The 21248-nt window shown below is 42.5% G+C and overlaps 1 protein-coding gene across 1 annotated transcript in view; it reads left to right on the top strand.

Moving 5' to 3' along the window:
- CYYR1 (cysteine and tyrosine rich 1) overlaps positions 1-2522 on the top strand; it is a 101626-nt gene extending 99104 nt beyond the window's left edge. The window contains exon 4 of the mRNA XM_045011780.1: positions 710-2522. Within this exon, the coding sequence (XP_044867715.1) occupies positions 710-843 (134 nt within the window). The 3' untranslated portion in view covers positions 844-2522. The remainder of the gene's footprint in view (positions 1-709) is intronic.
- The last annotated feature ends 18726 nt before the right edge of the window (positions 2523-21248 follow it).

Genomic DNA, 21248 nt, shown 5'->3' with positions numbered 1-21248 from the left:
CTGGTGACCCAGTTGAAGAAAATTGTTGATGCCCGTGACCCAACAGAGTTGGGGATGAGGGGTGTGGGACTGAGGCAGAGGGTTGGGGTGTGGGGGTGAGGGCTGCGAGGTGGGGCTGGGAATGAGGGGTTCAGGGTATGGGAGGGAGTTCTAGGCTGGGGCAGGGGGTTGCGGTGCGGGAGGGGGTCAGGGCTCTGGGCTGGGGTGCAGGCTCTGGGATGGGGCTGGGGATGAGGGGTTTGGGCTGCAGGAGGGGTTTCTGGGTTTGGGGGGGCTCAGGGCTGGGGCAGGGGGTTGGGGTACAGGAGGGGGTCAGGGCTCTGATTTGGGAGTGCAGGCTCTGGGGTGGGGCCAGGATTGAGGGGTTTGGGGTGCAGGAAGGGACTCCGGATTTGGGGGTGCTCAGGGCTGGGGCAGGGGATTGGGGCACAGGATTGGGGCTTACTTCGGGTGACTCCCCATCAGCGCCCTGGAAACAGCCAGCAGCAGGTCCGGCTCCTAGGCGGAGGTACGCAAGTGGCTACACGTGGCTCTCACCCATTGGCACCACCCCTCTCAGCTCCTATTGGCTAGGATCCTCAGAGAAGACCTCAAGCTTTGTCCCACAATGAGTAGAGCTATTTGCTACAGGAAACCTTCCCCACCTAAATCGTATTGATTTGGTTAAATTATACTTTTCAAACTAATTCTGCTTCTCTTTCACTTTCAGTGGCTCCTCCACCTTATAGTTATGAATATGAGATGGAATACGCAGCAGATCTACCTCCACCTTACACTCCAACTCCACAGACTTCAATACAGTATCCGCCACCTCCTCCTTACCCTGGATATTCAGGGAAATAATTAATGGGCTTTAAAGAGATACAAAGTGCCTGTTGAATCAGCCAGCACATTATGGACAGATATTGTTGGCTCAGGAGCAAATAGGATGGGGCCTACATCCACATATGCTGCCTGGTGTTAGTGTAACAGACAGTTGCTGTGGCTCAGGATGACTTCTAAAGGATGAAGAAAAGTATAGTCCATCCCAGATCACTGTAATTCACAAATAAACTAAAGCACAATAAAAGAAACAGCTACTAGGATTTACAGCCTAGTCAACAGTGGTTGGCATCATCCAAAATTCTGCTGGCTTTCTTTAGCAACCTGTTAAAGTGAACTGGAATATAATTTTTCCATTTAAAGGAATGTATGATAAAAATGGTTAATAAGCTTCCTCTTCAGAGCATGAGATACAGCAGTTGGGGTCTATTCTGGGAGGAAAATTCCAACTGTTGTCTACAAACCTGTATCGTATCTTTCCTTGAAGTGGTGCAGATAAGGAAGAACAAGAAAGATGGAAGCTACTTATTGACTTCCATTCCAAAATAGGAATACCAGATGAGCTGTTCAGCATAGCAGTATTTAGGATCTGATAGGTATATTGCAAACAAGAATTTTATTAAAGTCATTCAGTGGCCAAAATATGACTGATGTAACTACTTTTGACCAAAACACAGGGTATTTTAAGTGCCTACTTTTAAGGAGATTAAGTCTGGTTTATAGCCTATAATCTAAGTATACAGAACGTTTTTGTATGTAGCTTTCACTATAAATTATAGACAAATCTTTTTATATGGATTTAAATACTGTATACAGATTTTTTAGGTCACTAGATAATACTTTAATTTTGAAAGTAAATATAGATTCAGCAAAATCCTGAAATAGTTTTGGAGGGGAAAAACCCAAGGTTATTAAGGCTTCATAGATTTTTCCTGCAGTTTGATTGTTGATTAAACTGTATGAAGATCAGTAGTAATTTTAATTGAACATTTGTTCTGACAAGCTAATAGTCAGCATAAAGGAAGATGCATTCAGAGGAACTGTAAACGTTGCTGTCAACAGAGAAGATAGGGGAATGAGTTGTCTTGGTTATTTAAGTGATTGGGCTCCATAGATTGAAAGGGAGATCAGAGTTGGATTTACCATCCTGTTTAAGAACTGCACACACAAATTAGGGGTATATGCAGTTCTGTCCTGATCTCTTCTCTTTCAGAATCGCTTTGCAGGCATTGTTGGTGAATGTCCTTCATTAGAGAGTTGTTGGAACAAAAACACCAACATGGATTTTTCTATTTGAATTTACTATTGTGTAACATTTACAGCTGTTATATGGGCTTTTTATGGCTTCCTGCATTATTTGTATGTGCCTCAACTTATGTAAAAAGTAGAAGAGGAAAAATGATGTAGCATATCAAGAAGTTTCGGTGACCGGAATTCACAAAGCTGTGGAAACAGCCTTTTTTATGCATATAAACTCCAGGTTTATGATCATGATTCTTAAGGCTCAGAATGTGTTTATTTAAAAACTAGCATATAGCCCTCAGCTGGAAACTGTCATGGGCATTCAATGTATTACAAAATAAGAAGAAAGGTGATTCACCGAGGACCTGAACCAAAGCCTATTGAAGTCACTAAAAAGACTCCCATTGACATTATTGGGCTTTGAATTAGGTCCCAAATGAGGAGCACTGTAGGTGTTGAGGCCCTGATTCGGTAAGGTTCTGAGTGCTAGTGTAGCGTTGAGCACATGAATGATCTCTCAGACTTCAGTGGGAGTACTCACATGCTTACAGATATTCGCAAGCTTAAATACCTTGTTGAATCAAGGCTTTCATAACTGTCTTTGCTAGTACTTTGGAGTAGTATTGGTCCCTTCCAGTTTGGGCAGTTTTACCCTCCTGAAAAGTCTACCTGAAGCCATAAAAGACTTTATTCTCAACAGCATGTGTTTCGAAGGACTGTTACGTGGCCTTTGGCCAAACCGAGCATTGTCTACTACTTACATTTTGTAATCTATTCAGAGGAAATTGGACTATCCCACAGAACTTGGTTGTAGTGAGTTTCATAGCACCTTCAACAAAGAATGGAGATTTTATTATTATTCCTTTTGGCGCTGTGCACTCGAATCCAAAATTATCTGATTTTAAAGTTAATCCAGCTCTCGGCTGGAGTAATAATGGTGTGTCACATTATTCATTAATATGGCTGCTCACAAGGGACAGGCAGCTGTTCCTAGATAGAGCCTAAAATGACTTGACAGTAGGATTCCTGATTATAATATTTTGGCTTCCCCTACTCATGACCATCTGTTAGGATAATGGCATGTCTGCCAATATACCAGTCTCAACTAGTGGTCAGCCTGCTTAACAGAGCAAGCATCATATTCTCTGCATGAAGTCCTTCCTCTCCCATAGCAATGCCACATTAGTAACCCGTGCCTTTTTACAGCTGATCACACCTGATGATGCTTTTTATGCCAAAATAATTGCCCATGGGAGAGGAAGGTACGAATGAAATGAGTACTTTTCCTTCCCTCATTTCTGGATTTTCTGTTCTGTAACAATGTACATGCATATACAAATACATCTCAGGGAGCAGTTTTACTGTTCCATTTTTATTTGATTAGCTAATGCTACATTGTACATTTAACCTCTTACAGTGTCCTGAACAGAACAGGGAAATCTAAATGTCTCCTGAATCATAAATCTTCCCTCATCATAAAGATCTATCTTATAGTGACGTTAGTCAGAACAAGTAATAAAGTACATCTCTTATGGGAAGACGCATTTCTGGTAATTAGTGAGAAATCAGTGGTCAAGAGAACCACAGTTTAAGTCACAGCTCTGAGATTGCACATCACTGATTGTATCATGTTGTAAAGATTGTCCTGGTGGATAAGGTGTCTAGATTGCATAAGTAGCTCATGTGTTTAGGGCAGATGTGGGGAAACTATGGCCTGCAGGCCACATCCAGCCCATGGGACCCTCCTGCCCAACCCCAAGCTCCTGCACCAGGAGGCTGGCCCCGCCCCTGCTATTCCCCCTCCCCAGCAGCCTCAGCTCACCCTGCTGCCAGCGCAATGCTCTCGGAGCCGGGGCTGCAAGCTCCTGGGGCAGCACAGCTGCAGAGCCACAGCCTGACCCGCTGCTCTGTGCTGGCTCCAGCCGGGTGGCACGGCTGCCCATCCTGGTGCTCTGGGCGGCGCAGATGTAGTTCGGGGTGGTGGTCAGGGGGCGGGGATGTAGATAGGGGTCAGGGTGGTCAGAGGGCGGGGAACAGGGGTTGAATGGGGGCAGGGATTCCTAGGGAGCAGTCAGGAAGGAGAGGGGAGGTTGAACGGAGCAGCGGGGAACAGTCAGGGGCAGGGGTTCCAGGGGCAATCAGGGGACAGGGAGAAGGTGTTGTTGGATGGGGCAGGAGACCCAGGGGCGAGAAGCAGGAGGGGGTGGATAGGGGGCGGGGTCCAGGCCATGCCTGGCTGTTTGGCATACAATTTTGGAAACCCGATGCGGCCTTCAGGCCAAAAAGTTTGCCCGCCCCTGATTTAGGAGGACAGTCTTAGAAATTCATTTTAGCATCTCACAAAAATAAACAGATCCTTTTGTTTGATGGCACCCCAGTAAGTGAGAGCCTTGGGGTGCACACTTTGTACATTAATTTTCTCAAAAAAAATTTGGGCCATATCAGAGGATGATTCAATGTCTCATAACTGATTTACATTATCCCTTGCCCTAGCTGATTGCAGAATGAAGCATAAAACTGCTCCTTTCCTGCAAGTCAGCTGGAATTTTATCACTGAAGGAGTATACATCAAGCCCTATCAAAGCAGATGATGATGTATCTATATACAATTGAGTACTTTTGGAGTGTTTGAGAAGAGGTTAAATGGCCTCCTTAAAGCAAACTGTGGTGCATGTACAATATAAGCAGATGAAAGAAAGTGTGGAGGGTTTATTAAATGTAAGCCACATGGCAAAGAAACAGTTGCTGCATAACAAGAAAGAAGAGTTTCACCATCTTAAATAGGCACAGAGTTGAATTTAGTTGAATTCAGAACTTGGGGCTGTGTAGCACTTATTAAAGATCTTAGTTGGATCAGTGCTATAAACCATTATAATTTTTTCCACTGTGTATCTTGTTTATACCTCAAGCTTTATTTTCTTTGCATGAATATTTAAAAAAAAGTCTTTTTTAGATTAACTGATTTTTTCTGCAAAAAGACAATGACAACAGCTAAAACCTAAGGGTATGTCCATACTACCCGCCGGATCGGCAGGTAGCAATCGACTTCTCGGAGTTCGATATATCGCGTCTCATCTAGACGCAATATATCGAACTCCGAACGCGCTCCCGTCGACTCCGGAACTCCACCACCACGAACGGCGGTGGCGGAGTCGACGGGGGAGCCGCAGACTTCGATCCCGCGCCGTGAGGACAGGTAAGTAGTTCGAACTAAGGTAGTTCGACTTCAGCTACGCTATTCGCGTAGCTGAAGTTGCGTACCTTAGTTCGACCCCGCCCCCCCAGTGTAGACCAGGCCTTATATAACATCTGAAATGAAGAACTGGTATTAAAATGGAAATATGTCTTTTGACACTTTCACTGCTCAACGCTCTTAAGTATTTAGGGAACTGGGGTAAAAATCTGTCTGGGGATTGGTCCTGCTTTGAGCAGGGGGTTGGACTAGATGACCTGCTGAAGTCCCTTCCAACCCTGATAGTCTATGATTCTATGATTCTATTGCTGGTCAGGAGTCATTTATTCACCATGATCTGACTAACTTGCAAATGAATGGATTAACGTAAAGATGGCTTGCATGTAGTCACGTCTACTTTCACATCCCTCAGTCTAAGGTCCTACAGTGTGTTCTAATGAGAGAAAGAATATTAGAATACACTTTATGGCAGACAATGAATAATTGGTCTGTCTATTAATCTCTTAACCTGGCAGTGGACGATGCCACTAATTTGGGTTGGCATTGACCGTGCTGCCTTCACTGCTTGCCTTGGTGAATCATATATTGTGTCTCCATGCTCCAATTCTCATTGCAGCCTCCCGTAGCTCCACTTTAACTCATGACTTCTGTGCTGACTTAGCTATGGAGGGCAAGGTTTCCTATGCCTAAACTATAGTAGCTGCTCCCATGAGCTATTCACTTGGTGGTGTACTTTAGCACATCGACTTAGATGGTTACCTGAGACATGATTGATGCTGTGTATTAGAATCTACATGATGCTGCTGATGAGAGCTGCATGTGCTCTGACACCCAAGACTGATGAGTCGTCCTTTGTGGAACAGGAAAGAATGTGTGGTACTCCCTCAGTCATTTATTAGTAAGTATAGCAAATCATTATTCATTGCATTAACTTCATTTTTATTTGGTAATTCTTTATCTTCATACAGAATAATGCACTCACAAACAAGAATCTCTTTAGACACCATTCTGCTCCCAGAGTATATTCTAGCAATAGCAAGAGAAATCTATTTATGCATTAATGACCCATTTGGGGGATTTTACAGTTAGGTAACGATCAGTTAGAGGAGTTAAAAGGTCAAGGCAAAGCCATAGGAAGTTAAATGTACTTGACTATCATTACTTAAATAACACACTCCAATGAATAGATCATTAGTGGTAATATAAACTTTTCTTAATGAAAAATTAAAGGATTTACTCTTTTAATGTTGGTTAGTTTGAAAGTGTAATGGGGAATGTTTAGCAATTTTAGCAAATCTGGAGGCCTTATTCTCAATAATGCCACAATGCAAAGATGATAATGCTTCATAAAGCAAGTAAGTCGATAGTAACAGTGCTCTATTGTCAAAATACATTCTTCCAATTTAAAGCTAATATTCCCGAGACCTTTTGTTAAACCACAGCAATACTTTTATGGATTAGGATTGTTCATAAAGTGCTAGTGACCATGTATTAGAATAATAATAATTAATAGCATTTTACATTTCTATAGCATCTTTCATCCTAAAGGATCCCTGAATGCTTTTCTAACTAGGTGTACAGGAATCTTTCAACCACCACTGAAATGTATTCAACCATGGAATGAAACAGGACATGTATTTAAGAGCACAGAGTAACAGTACATGACAGTTTGGGACAGGAAGCAAAGAAAAATGCCTTAATCCCTTGAAACTGGACACGGAATTAAGGTAGATGGAATGTATTTATCCGAATAGGAATTTGCCTGGAAATCAGGGTATGCACAAGAAATCTTGAGAAAAGAAGTATGACTGGAGTCTTTAATGACAGCAAGTGGTCACTATTATTGTGTTATTTTTATTTATCAATGCATGTATTTGTGTTGCAGTAATGCCTAGAGGCCTCAACCAAGATCAGTGCCCCAATATGATGTACATCCACATTGTAAAACTGTCCATGCCTTTAAGACTTTGCAGTGTACACACAAGGGTAAAAGAAATAAAGTATTATTATTATTTTATTTTACTTTACAAATGGAGAACTGAGGCACAGAGAAATTAAATGGTTAAAACCTTTGTCTTACATATAATCCAAAAAAAAGATTAATATTAACTATACTATTTTAATAAAGGAAATCAGAAAACTACAGATATCTATTAAAATATCCACATATAGCTGGTACAGTGGAAATAGTCTATAGAAGGATTTGGGAAACTCAGATTCAGGAAGGTGATAATATAAGGTATTGGTGTCAATAAATAGATGAATAATACTTACCTGGCTTATCGATCTGTTGTAAGAATTAAATAGTCAATATTCATACAGTGAGAATGAAAGTCACTATGTAAATTTTAATTATTGTTATGCCACCCATGACTCAAAAATATTATTTTCAATCACAGTGAATGATGGGGCCCTTTGGGCACTACACAATGCGAATAATAACTAAGAAAGATTAACTAAAATCTACAGAGATGAAAGAAAACCACAGCTTGAGAGGGTTGGTAAGGACAATGCTTCACTATTAATGTAAAATATGGAGCCAGATACTCAACTGGTGTAATTTGGCCTAGCTCAACTGAAGTCAATGGAACTAGGCATGGCCAATCTGCTTCTACTGAAAATTCCTTCCTCAAACCACTTATGGCAACCAGTTAGACCCTGAGCATGTGAGCAAGGCCCACCTGCCAAGCATATTAGAAAGAGCACCGGCCCATTCCAGCCGGTGTCCCCTTTACAGACATCATCATCTCTGATGCATCTGATGAAGGACACCAAAAAAGCCCATAACATTTTGAGGGGACAAGTTTCCTTCCTACCCCCCAAAGGTGACTGTCTGAAGTCCCGAAGCATGAAATTTATGAACGTAAGACATAAGACCAGAAGGGAAACCTTGGACCACCAAGCCAGGTGCCCCTGCCACTGCAGGCAACCTTGTCAGACAATCCAACTCATGCTCCAGGGGGAGTATTCGAGGGAGCTGTGCAAGAATCACCAGAACAGCTTCGTGCCATTCCCAATCTCGAAAGCATTGAAATGCCAGGACAAAGATGAAGCCGTACATCATCTACTACATATCAAGCTATACAAACTGTTCCCCATTGTATTTATAGCCTGAGAGAACTGGGAACAAACTGAGAAGAGATTCACCTGACAAACATCTAAGTCAGTCCCTAAAGGAGGCTTATCTTCACATTCCCATTTTACCATCCCATGGACAATTCCTCCATCTTTTATACAGATGGCAGTTTTGTCCCCCAACGTTAAAAATTGCCATTTGATCTGACAAGAGGCTCCCGGGGTCTTTTCCATGATCATGGTAATTTTCATATTGGCTTTACATTCACTTTAACTCTCCTGGGCAATTTCTGTGAGCAGCGCTCTGTATAGAGAGAAAGCTGAAAAGAACACGTAACACCGACAGACCCTGGTCATCAGTGGGATCAAACCTGGGACGTCTGTAGCTAAATGCATATGCCTCTGTTGCATTAACTAAAAGCCACATGGCTCCTAGCAAGGCTGTAGCAGGCTCATCAATCTCTAGCTGGGCTAGGAGCCACTAGAGGGGGACAGAGCACCACACCAAGCTGGCATGGGTTACAAACACAGAGAGTGATAGAGTTTCTAGAGTCGCTCAGATTCATGCTGCACACAGACACATGGTGGCAGGAAAGTCAATCATAGAGAAGTCCATACTATCATGTACAAGATCCCATCTCAGCAAGAAGCTGAAGAGAGCCTTAAAGGAAAATAAATGGTATCACAGAAACAAAAATCCAGTCCTTATTGAAGCCTATTGGGAATATTGATCTCATCCACAGTCATGCCTCAGTGAATCACAGTTCTTATAAGGCCAATCTACACTACACACCCTAGTGTACGTGGAGCTACACACAGAGAAGTGAAAAGCAGGCTGTGTCTACACTGCAGTGGGCAGCTACACGTGTCAGTGAAAGGCTCTGGGAGGGGGGCAGAGCACAGGAAAAGCTTCAGCAGCTCCCTACTGCCAGAGCCTTTGCCTGAGGCAGTGAAGGGCTTCTGCAACAGGGTGCTGGCAGCCTTGCCCTGCTGCTAGAGTCTTTCCCTGTGGTGGAGTAGGACTCCAGTAGTGGGGACCTGTCAGCCTTTCCCCACTGCCAGAGTCTTTCCTATGGGCAGGGCTTTTCCCTACTGCTGCTCCACTGCCAGAGCCTTTTCCTGCTGAGGAAGTCTTTCCTTGCAGAGGGGAAGGCTCCAGCATCAGGAAGGCAGTGGGACACTACAGTGCTAAAAAGAGCAGTGTAGACAGGGAGGTGCTGCTTGGGTGACTAGAGAGCATATAGGGTATGTATTCACGTACATACCCACACCCTTCAGGCGTGGCTTTACTCACCCAAGCCATGCCTCACTGGCCACACACCTATTTATGCCTGAGCTAGTGGGGCTCTGCGTGTACATATACTACACACCGCCCAGAGTGGTCTGTACTGTAGATATAGCCTAAAACCTATTCAGTAACTACTGTTACACCTCCACACAGAGATCAAGGTCCAGTTGTGTAGCCTTCCCTCAACTAGTGAGTGCAGAGAACGAGACTTTTGAAGAGATCTACCCATTATAAATCAGGTAACGTGATTCTTATGTCTGATGCCAGCTGAGAATAATGGAGGGGGCTCATTCAAGTCCCAAGTCAATCCAAGGAATGGCCACGAGGAAGAGACACAGCAGAGCATCCACTAGCTGGAACGCAATGATTCATTGCAGTGGCAAATCACTGTTCCTTCCATCGATAGCAGACTATTCTAATCATAACAATCAATGTGTCTGATGGGGATTTCATAAGTAAACTAGTAAAAACACAATCAGCCATCTCCCAAAGAAAAAAATCAACTTTTGTCCTGGGCCGAGCAAGTTTCTATCTCCCACATTGGTGGGGAGACACCAGTACAGAGATAGCAGAAGTTGGATTAAGCAGAGTTGAACCTGCACCCAGAAATAGCTTCATACATTTTACGTCCGGTTGGTGGGCTGGTGCTTTTGACTTCTTTGCATCTGGAAACAACTATGAAGTGCCCTGTGGCCTCCGCATGTCTCAGGACCAGGGAGTGAGGTGGGGAATAACCTCTCACAAAGAAGGGCAATGTCTCTGATATATGCCTTCCCACCCTTTCATCTTCTCTCAGAACCATATAAAAGACAGGAGGGAAAGAGTGGCAGTGATGCTGTCAGGGAAGAGGAGTTAGGCCTTCTGTGTTGAGATCTGTTAGGCAGCTGCGTAGCCATTCATACATCAATTCACCAAATTATGCGCATTGATCAACCAATCTTTAGCAATGCAGGATTATTATTTTTTTGTCAGAAGGCTTCACCATGCCTTAGGGGACAAGGGCAGATGGAGGATATGTAATCTCTCTCTTTTTGGAGATCCATATTTAAAGAATGCTCTTACTTCCCATCCCCAGAGGCACACTGCTATGAAAATCCCCTTGTAACAGATCTGTGGGCCTTAACATGATGACAAACAGGAATATTTATCTGTGCTTATCTGAATATTTCCTTTTTTTAAGTAATAAGTTGCACAGATCCAGCCCATTCTGGACACAGATAGATTACCTAGGTTAGGGATGGAAATTGATATCCAAAGATTTGGATTTGGAATGAGGGAGAATTTCACATATCCTGCAGTAGGAGAAATTGTGCATTTTCCTCAAGCATATTTAACAAAATCTGTCATTTAGGAAAGATTTGAATGATGATGGCTATGGATGCTATCTCATCTGAAGGGAGTAGGGCATGCTGCTGCTGCTGGTGACTGACAGGTCTTGTTCTGCCCTCAAGCCCGCTGAAATACCCATTGTAACAGATCAGTGTACCTTATTACTTGAAGAAAGGAAATTATCAGGTAAGCACAGGTAAATTTTCTTGTTATTTATACCTCAGAGGTCAATGTTTAAAAGTACAGAATCTGTAGATAAGAATCCTGGACAATCTTGCTGTCTTGTCTTGCCTGTATATTTCCCAAGAGATTGCCAAGTGTTATTTCCCCTCTGGTGTTGTCATTGTCTATTGCCTTGTACATGACATATATTTCAATTGACAATAACATACATTCCAGTCATACTGAAACGGCATTTTATTGCCAGTGTGGATGGAAGTCATAACTTGAGGATGTGTCAGTTAGTTGCTGGAGTATGAATAACTGATATTGAACAAAATTCCTTTTTATAGTTCTTATTCATTAGAGAGAAGGCAATCAGGGAACATCATTTTCCTGTTGTTTGCCTTCAGGTATGATTGGACAGTCTGTGTTTAATTCAGGAGGGGAAATATTCATTTTTATACATGCAGCATGTGGTTAGGTTCTAAGTCGGTGAAAACTTGAACTCATAAATGTAATTGGGCATGACAAAATATTCAGTTTTGCCCATGGAAATATCAAATACAAGGTTAGCAGTGAAAATGTGTCAGCAGCCTTGCTTGCTTGCTAAAATGAGCCAGCAAGTCTCAGCTGACAGCCTTCTTGCCTGTGTTAGAACATCAAGGGATCAGGGCCTGAACCAGAACTTGGGCTTGTACGCAAGGCTGACATTTCAGTGAAAAATCTATAGGAGTTATTATACCATTTAAAGTCTCATTCTGGAATGAGATGTCTTCCATCTGAACAGCCTCCAGAACCTGGGAGGGGAAGATAAAAAAAACTGCATGACAGTTTTCTAAGCACCAATATGGGAAGTGCTGTATTGAATCCTCTTTTTACCTACATGGTCTTTTCAGTACAAGGCAACAACTGGGCCCCTCAAGTGAACCTCCTAAGCCACATTCTTGAGATATAACCTTTCAGGGTGAAAGAGCGGTTTATTCTCCAAGCCCATTTAATCCTGAGCTTCTGCTGAGACTAATTGTGATGGTGATTAATGTCTGTCATAGAGAATAGCTCAATCTTGGGGGAAGCAGGACGATAACTCCGCCCTAAGCTTGTCACTGGACAGAAATCTCATAACCCTGTGCACACTGCAGGTATGTAGTCAGACGCAGCAGGAATTACAAATCAGTTGTTTGCTGGCATGTGTCCTTCGTTAGCTTATCAATTAACCCAGCAAGCTATAGCATAGGTTGAGCTGTGCTCAAGTGAACCTCCCAGACATGTCCAAGACATGCTACAGGCAGAGCTCTATGCTAAAAATATATAAATAACTAAAATAAACCTAGGGGAATGTATATGCTTAGTTGAAGTGTTTCACTGATTTCTACTGTTTGTTTATAGTGAAATAAGGACCTGACCTGTGGCCCTGGGTTAGGAATCTGTTTTTGTCCTTGTTTCTGAATAAATGTAAATGGTTGATGGGGGGCAGAGGAAACTGCCATTTAGTTTAACCATAACTTAGTGAGACCAGTGTCTGTTTTGTGGCAAGGAAGTTTGGTCCCATTCCATACTTGAGTTCTTCGCTACCAAGATATGAAGCCCCTTAAGCTTCAGTCTTTATTGCTAAAAAATGTGTTTTCACCATGGGGGTAACCAATTAATGTTAGCTACCCCACTGCAAAATTCTAGTGCAGGCATGGCAATGTAGTTTTATCATGAGTTTAGGCTGGGTGAGGTCATCCATGGGTACAGTGTATAGTGTTGACCTCATTCAGCTACCCTGCAGTAAAAACTAGAGGTGTCTTCTCTCCACTAGGATTTTAAAGTAAGATAACTATTGTATCCCTTATCTTGCTTTTAAAAAAACACAATTTTTTTGGGAGTGAAGACACAGATTTAGGAATAATTAAGATTATATATGGTCACATATCCATGGGATTAATTTAATATAGGCCATGGAACAACTATTAGATGCTAATAATTTTGACTCACTATGATGTTGGGGCGGGATAGTTCAGTGGTTTGAGCATTAGCCTGCTAAACCCAGGGTTGTGCGTTCAATCCTTAAGGGGGCCATTTAGGGATCTGGGGCAAAAATCTGTCTGGGGATTGGTCCTTTTTTGAGCAAGGAGTTGGACTAGATGACCTCCTGAGGTCCCTTCCTACCCTAATCTTCTATGATTTTAGGCCCAGATTCCCTGCCATAGTCCCAGCTCCTTTGAGGTTCCTGAGTAATGGGGCTAGAATCACAGCTGGCCAGTTTAGAGCTCTTCCAGCAGGGTGGAATTCTCAGATGGAATAAACCCAGCAGAGCTGGCTTCTGTTTCAGACACTCTCTCTCACACACACACACACCCTGAGGGAGGCAATGTCTCAGGAGCATGTCAAGCCACAGTGAGTAGGGCTTGAGCACAACTCTACTATACCAGTTCACAGATAGTGGATGGCATACATACAATGTTGAGGTGGTAGTGCTTTGTAAAGGTTTTTTTTTTTTCCTTTTGGAATAATTGTGATCACATGCCAAGGTTTGCATATCATCCCAACTATCTCTAGTCAATGGTAAGTCCAATGCAGATGTGATATGCAGGCTTCTTCCTAGAACACTGCTTGAAACTGCATGTTAAATATACTGGAGGTGGCAGCTAGTTCTGGCAATTATGTTTGTATGTGTATATTTTAATTTCATACTTCAATGCACTGTCCCTTTACTCTGAGAGCTGCCTGTATACATCAGTGAAGCCACTTTGGCCCAAACTCTTCTTACTCACACAGGTAGGCCCATTGGCTTCAGTGGGATTACTCATGGGAGTAAGGTAAGCAGCATTTAGCCCGTTGTTTCCCGTATTAAGATGTCTTTGTGAATGCCCTGACATGTGAACCCAATGCAAGATGACTGGATTATCCACAGAAATATTCTTTTATCGTATCGTATCAAGGCAAGCAGAAGAAAGTGTCAAAAAGCTGACAGGGTGAGACATTACAAAGAGAGCCTGACATGCTTTCCTTGTCACTGAGCAGCATGTTTGGTGGTGGTGGAGCACAAATTGCTACAATCCCCCGAGAAATGACAGCCGGCACAAACTTACTACACAGAAGAGTCATTGTTTCTTGCTGTAAAATGTTCCCTGCGCAGATTTCCTCTGCGACCTTAGGCAAGTCTTTTTGGATCAGATTTTTAGAGGTACTTCAGTGTTTGATTCCTATTGATTTCAACGGGTTGAACGGAGGGGTGGCCAGGCCAAACCTGAATGGCGCTGCGAACCCATGCGCCAGGTCGCAATACCCTAAGTGGGGAGCCAGGCCCAGCCCACAGGACAGGAGCCACTGCTGCTAGGTGAGTGCTGGGCAGGCTCACTCTCCAGCCCACTGCCAGTCACTAGTGACCCATCGTCCCCTCACACACACACGCACCCATTTCAAAATCTGGCTCTGCCACTTATGGGTACCTGATGAAAGAGTGAGCACCGAATGCCCCTGGGCTGGGTTGCTCTCCTAGAAGGAGTGCATTGGGGAAACATATTTGGTTAATGGGGATGGGGTCAGTAGGAAAGGTATCTGTATCATGGAGGGGAAGCTAGTCAAGACTGAATATCTCAAGTTGGGTTGTATTGGGCATCAGGAACACTATGAGGTAAGTGCATGGGAACTGGTCTCTAGATTAGGAGCAGCGAGGAACTGAAAATGAGTCTTCACTAAAGCTAGTTGATTTATTCCTAGCATACAATTTATTGAGTGGCTTCAGGCCTTTTCCTGTCTGTGATTTGTGCATAAGCATTTATTCTTATTATTGTAGCATTTATTCTTATTATTGTGCCTAGCTGCTCCGTATGGGAGGAGATGCCCAGCTTCTTGTACCCTTCGTGGACAGTTGTGGTCACTGGGCACGTGTGCCATAGGTTGCCGACTCCTGCACTACACATACTGTTCTTCCTCTGGGGAGGGGGTGAGAGAGAGAATGAACGCACCTGGCCGATGTTGGTCATTTTACGCACTAGTTAAAGGAGCTTAGATACTACTGTGATAAGGAAGGTATAGGAACCTAAACAGCACAGAATATTGGGAAGTTCCATTGAAGTCAGTGGGACTACTCACAATGTGTAACATCAAGCACATGCCTATGTGTTTGCTGAATTAGGGGCTGAACATGGTCAAATAATATTTGAACAGCTTGATGAAAGTTGTGATTATTTTTTTTTGCCTAAATTCTTTGAATTTTGTCATTCACCTATCTCTAGTATATACAGCCTCTAGCCTTTTTTGTGTGCAATTTCGCTGATCCTTTTTTCAGATTAAAAAGCTTTGAAAATAAGCAATTGATTTGTTTTGAGTACCATGGATTCTTATTATAATTTCAAGTCTAATTTTTGCTGTAGAGCACGGTAGGGATGGAATGGTTAATATCTCCTAGTTTTGAGGAAGCCTATGCAGAAGAAAAATAAGGAAACTTAATAATGCATCTATAATAATCATTATGCCAATGGATGTTTTCCCTTGGGCCTGCCATGATAAGTCATATGCAGCCTTAATGCAGAAGGTCATAAATGAAGATTGCCTACTAGTTCTACCTTATGCCACCATAATCTGTTTATTCAGAAGCTATGCTCTATGTTCTGAGCTAGGATTCAGGAGTACCTTAATCTGACATGATTTCTTTTATTCTGTCTCTCTTGTAAGTAATATTGCAGTTGCAAGTGTTGGACTGACTCTTTATTGAAAACAGTGTGTTATAAAATGATTGTCTTGTCAGAGAAAATGTTATCTATAGCCGTTGTTAACTATTTGAATCTGTATTGTTTTGGAACAGAACAGTGAAGTGTGTGTGATTTATTTTTGTTTTTATTACAAGAGCAAACTTGCTAATTAAAAGGTGGGACAGGGTATAAAAAAAAGTTTAAATAATAATTTTTAGCACTCCGTATCTGAAACTCTCAAAGTGCTTCACCAAGCTTGGTAACTTTGTGTTGTATAGGTGGGAAAACTGAGGGACAGAGGTTAAAGCCCACATTTGTCCGAAGTGACCACTGACTTTCGGGGGCCCAACTGGAGGTGCTCCTGGCTTGACTTTCAGAAGCACTGAGCACCTGAAGCTCAGCACCTCAGAAAAAAAAATCAGGCCTAAGGTGCCATAATTTGGATAGCTTATTCCCCAAGGCACCCCAAATCAGTGGCCACTTCTAAAACCTTTTTGACTAGGTACCTGGGCAAGGCTTGCAGCTTTTATAGGTGGTGAGCCAGTGGTTTGATCAATATCTAGGCTATTTACATTATATGTTCTCAAAACACTAACCATAGTTTTCCTTCTCCATTGTCCTGTTTACCTCTCCCTCTTCCCCTAAGGACCAGGCTCAAAGTAGATGTTGCTCCCTGATCCAGGGTCCCTTGTCATTCCTAATCAAACCTAAACTACAGCTGTAATAAACGAAATGTGAAAAGTCATCCAAAATACCATGTTAGTTATAGAACAAATGACATTCTCAGTCATTCAAAATGGAGAACAATTGTCAGATTTATGCTCAGTCAAATGTGATGATATTATAAGAGCTTCTCTCCTCAGTTTCTTGCTGTCCCCTCCCCTGCCTCACTGCCTCATTAATCCATGCTCATTTTAATTTCCAAATATTTAACTCCTAATAGGATGGCGTAGTGAATAGAGCACTGGACTGGGTTTCAGGAGTCTCATAGACTTATAAGCTTTAAGGCCAGAAGGGGCCATTGTGATCATCTAGTCTGACCACCTGCATGTCACAGGCCACCCACCCACTCACTCCTGTAATAGACTCATAGCCTCTGGATGATTTAAAGACTTCATGTTACAGAGAATCCACCGTTTACTCTAGGTTAAACCTGCAAGTGACCAGTGCCCCACACGGCAGAGGAAGGTGAAAAACCACGACCCTGCCAATCTGACCTGGGGGGAAATTCCTTTCCAACCCCAAATATGGTGATCAGTTGAACCCTGAGCATGTGGGCAAGACTCACCAGCCAGACACCTGGGAAAGAATTCTCTGTAGTAACTTAGTGTCCCATCTCCAGCCATTGGAGATATTTGCTATTAGCAGTCACAAATGGGGCACATACCAATGCAGGCAATCTTATCATACCATCCTCTCCATAAATGTATCAAGCTCAGTCTTGAAGCCAGTTAGGTTTTTTGCTCCCACTGCTCCCCTTGGAAGGCTGTTATAGAATTTCACGCCTCTGATGGCTAGAAACCTTTGTCTAATTTCAAGCCTAAACTTACTGATAGCCAGTTTATATCCTTGATTCAATTCCCAGCTCTGCTACAGTTTTAAATGTAACCTGTGTTATTGATTAAGTTCTCCAGGAAGTGTACAGATGCCACACTTCCTGGACACTTTACATGCAGTCTTTGGTTTCCTGGGACATTTCCTGCTGAGGAGTAGAAACAAAGAAGCGCATGACAGGGCAGTCACAGGCTGCAGCTATGCAAAGCAGTAAAACTGGAGAAATGGTCTGAAGTAAACAGGAAAAAATTCAATAAGGACAAATGCAAAGTACTCCACTTAGGAAGGACCAATCAGCTGCACACGTACAAAATGGGAAATGACTGCCTAGGAAGGAGTACTGCTGAAAGGGATCTGGGGGTCATAGTGGACCACAAGCTAAATATGAGTCAACAGAGTAACGCTGTTGCAAAAAAGGCAAACATCATTCTGGGATGTATTAGCAGGAGTGTTATAAGCAAGACACAAGCAGTAATTCTTCTGCTTTACTCCGTGATGATTAGGCCTCAACTGGAGTTCTGGGCACCACATTTCAGGAAGGATGTGGACAAATTGGAGAGCAACAAAATGATTAAAGATCTAGAAAACATGACCTATGAGGGAAGATTGAAACAATTGGGTTTGTTTAGTCTGGGGAAAAAAAGACTGAGAGGGGACATAACAGTTTTCAAGTATGTAAAAGGTTATTACAAGGAGGAGGAAGAAAAATTGTTTTTCTTAACCTCTGAGGATAGGACAAGAAGCAATGGGCTTAAATTGTAGCAAGGGAGGTTTGAGCTGGACATTAGGAAAAACTCCCTAACTGTCAGGGTGGTTAAGCACTGGAATAAATTGCCTAGGGAGGTTTGGAATCTCCATCACTGGAGATTTTTAAGAGCAGGTTAGACAAACACCTGTCAGGGATCATCTAGATAATACTCAGTCCTGCCATGAGTGCAGGGGACTGGACTAGACGACCTCTCGAGGTCCCTTCCAGTTCTATGATTCTATGATTTAGACTCAGTCTCTGTATGGACCAACTTCCTCTCTGATGTTATTTCACTACAAAAGGAGTTACCCACTGTTTTAGCCCAATGACGGCATTTCATTTTCATCCCAAATGTGTTACCTTGCACTTGCTCACCCTCTCTACATTAATATGTGTGCACACTCAAACTCATGGCCTGATACAGTTTTCAGTAGGTTCTATCAGACTAGGCATTATAAATGCCAGTGTCACAGATTTAGCATCTCAGATGTTTTAGGGTTAAAATGGCAGTCAAGTTGTATACAAAGATACATATTTTTAACAAAATGTGGTACAAATCAGTTAAGTCTTTAAGAGAGGCATTTCAAGTAGGTCCAAATTTGTTGTCTTCTTGGTTAAGCTTTATAGATTTTATTTTGACCAATAGTATTTCTCTTTCTACTCTTTTTTTTTCTCTGTAATCTTTCTTTTTTTAAAAAAAAATCCTCAAGAATAAAATTGAAATTATAATCCCGATATTAAAAGACCAAAAAGTAGAGCAGAGCAAATAATTTGTAATGAAACTGGGTTTTATTTGCTACATAGAGTGGCTGATTTGGAATCACTCTGTAATAATTTATGAATATTCTGTGTTGGATTGATTATTAAGATGCTTGCTGTATGAATATATTGGGTTAAATCGACTAGCCTGTCTGGACAAACAGGCAAGAATGAAAAAGAATGGCTCAAAACAAGCCACTTCTCTGCAAACACTTGAGAGTTGTTAAGGCACAATGCCAGACCTAAATGCTTTTGTGATTCCGGTTCAATCTCCTGATGATCCTACAAACTAGTAATGACCTGAAGTGTCACAGCTGGGGAACACAGAAGAACACAAGATCACTGAAAGGATTAAATGAACCTTCTCTTATGGGAAGTGAGGTATTTTGGAGGGGGAATCAGAATGAAACACAGGCACCCACTGAATGAAACATATGCCTACCTCAGTTACCAACATGGGATGGTAAGTCTTTAGCTAAGGTAAATATCTGTGGACTTTTTTAAAAATCCTTTTTCTCTAAATGATTTCTTATATCTGTTAAAATAAACAATGTTTTGGTTTTTGAGAAGACTGTCTGGTCATTATATTCACCACAGGTCACAGATTTCCAAAGGGGAAAACTGCAGGTTCTGAACAAGTTGGACCTGCAAGGTAACCACAGTTGATAGATTGTGCCCTGTGATACAGCACCTTGTGTAAGAGGGAAGGAAGTGCACAGTTCCACACACAAGAGGTAAAGAGGCCTGTCACACTCGGAGAGACCATAATGTGGACAGAGATACAGCCAGGGCCGGCTTCAGCAAAGAGAAAAAAAAAAAGGCGCAATCAGTGGCACTTCAGCGGCTGCTCTACCGCGCCACTTCATTCTTCGGCGGCAATTCGGTGGCTGGTCCTTCCGTCTGAGAGGGACTGGGGGACCCGCCGCCGAAGACCCAGATGTGCCACCCCCTTCCATGGAGCTGGCCCTGGATACAGCTAGCCCAGTAATCTCCATGATGCATAGTCACATAGTACTTAGATGCATGGATTCTAAGAGCATAACTCTTAGAATCTGGTTTCCAGAATGTAGGCTCCCAATTATGAATTTGAAGTTATGGAAAGCAAATAAAATTGGAGTGTGACCAGTCAAAACAAAATTTTAAAACATTTGAATGAATATTCATGTGAATTTTTTTCAGTATTTATTCAGCTCTGCTAAAGAAACTTGTTCTGACTTCTTCATTCTCCTTGTTGAAAGAAATAGGTTTCAGAAAGGGCAGCTTGTGAGAACTGGATCTGCGATGTTTGTGTCAGTCTTTTGAATTCTGATTAAATACTGAAGAGAAAAAGGAAACTTGGCAGAAAATTGCACTTACTGTGGACTAATGTCATGCAGTTTATTTGGAAGAAAATGTTCTAAAACAGATGAGAAACTGTACTTAACTTTGAAAACCACCACTGAGCACTCCCTGGCCAACTACTCTTTGTTTTATCCTCAACAATGGAAAATTAACACTACTAAAACGTCAGACTTATTGCAATGACAACTGAAGATCTTATGTTAATGTTCTCTCAGACATTGCAGTATTCCCCCCGGCTTTTGTGGGGCAATATCTTTGTTGTTTCAAACTAGCTTAGATACTAAGTGGTAGGTGGCCAGCAGGCAGGTTTATCCTGAATATTGTACTAAACTGGTTAATCTGTGCTATATTTAAACAGTGACAACAGATTTTTCATACACTGATTTTTCAGACTCTACTAGTTTTTTGAAAAAGGCCATCTTTTCTTCTCTTCATAGTAATTGATTGCAAACCAGTATCTAATAAAATTACACAAATGCATCTCCAGTGATTATTTCTACCGTGGCCAGAACAAATAAAAAAGAGTTGCCAGTTCTTCCTCTGCCAGGAGGACAAGGGTACTTGATGCTTTGCTAAAGTGTTCTGCCTGTTCTTCCTTTATGTTCCAGACCCTCCTGTACTCCCTCAAATGAAGATTGAATTAAATAAATAAATAGCATTAAACAAATAAATAAACAAATACCACTAAAAGCCTTCTAATTACTTGAAACACTAGTGCACCAAACCATACAAAAAGGAAAAGTTGTGTCTTGGGAAAATCTTTCTATGCCCTGTTCCAGGGGTTCTCACATTCATTGCACCGCAACCCCCTTCTGACAACAAAAATTACCTCACAATCCCAGGAGCAGGGGCTGAAGCCCGAGCCTGCCTGAGCCCCGCTGGCCCGGGTGGGAGGGCCAGACCCCGAGCCTCACTGCTCTGGGCGGGGGGAGGGGGGCCCAAAGCTGAAGCTCAAGGGCTTCAGCCCTAGGCAGGGGGCCTTCAACCTGAGCCCCGCCGCACAGGGCTGACGCCCTCAGGCTTTGGCTTTGGCCCTGGGTAGTGGGGCTTGGGCTT

Source organism: Mauremys mutica, chromosome 1 (assembly GCF_020497125.1).
Source record: "Mauremys mutica isolate MM-2020 ecotype Southern chromosome 1, ASM2049712v1, whole genome shotgun sequence".
Taxonomy (NCBI): domain Eukaryota; kingdom Metazoa; phylum Chordata; order Testudines; family Geoemydidae; genus Mauremys; species Mauremys mutica.
This window is presented reverse-complemented; position numbering and strand designations above follow the sequence as displayed.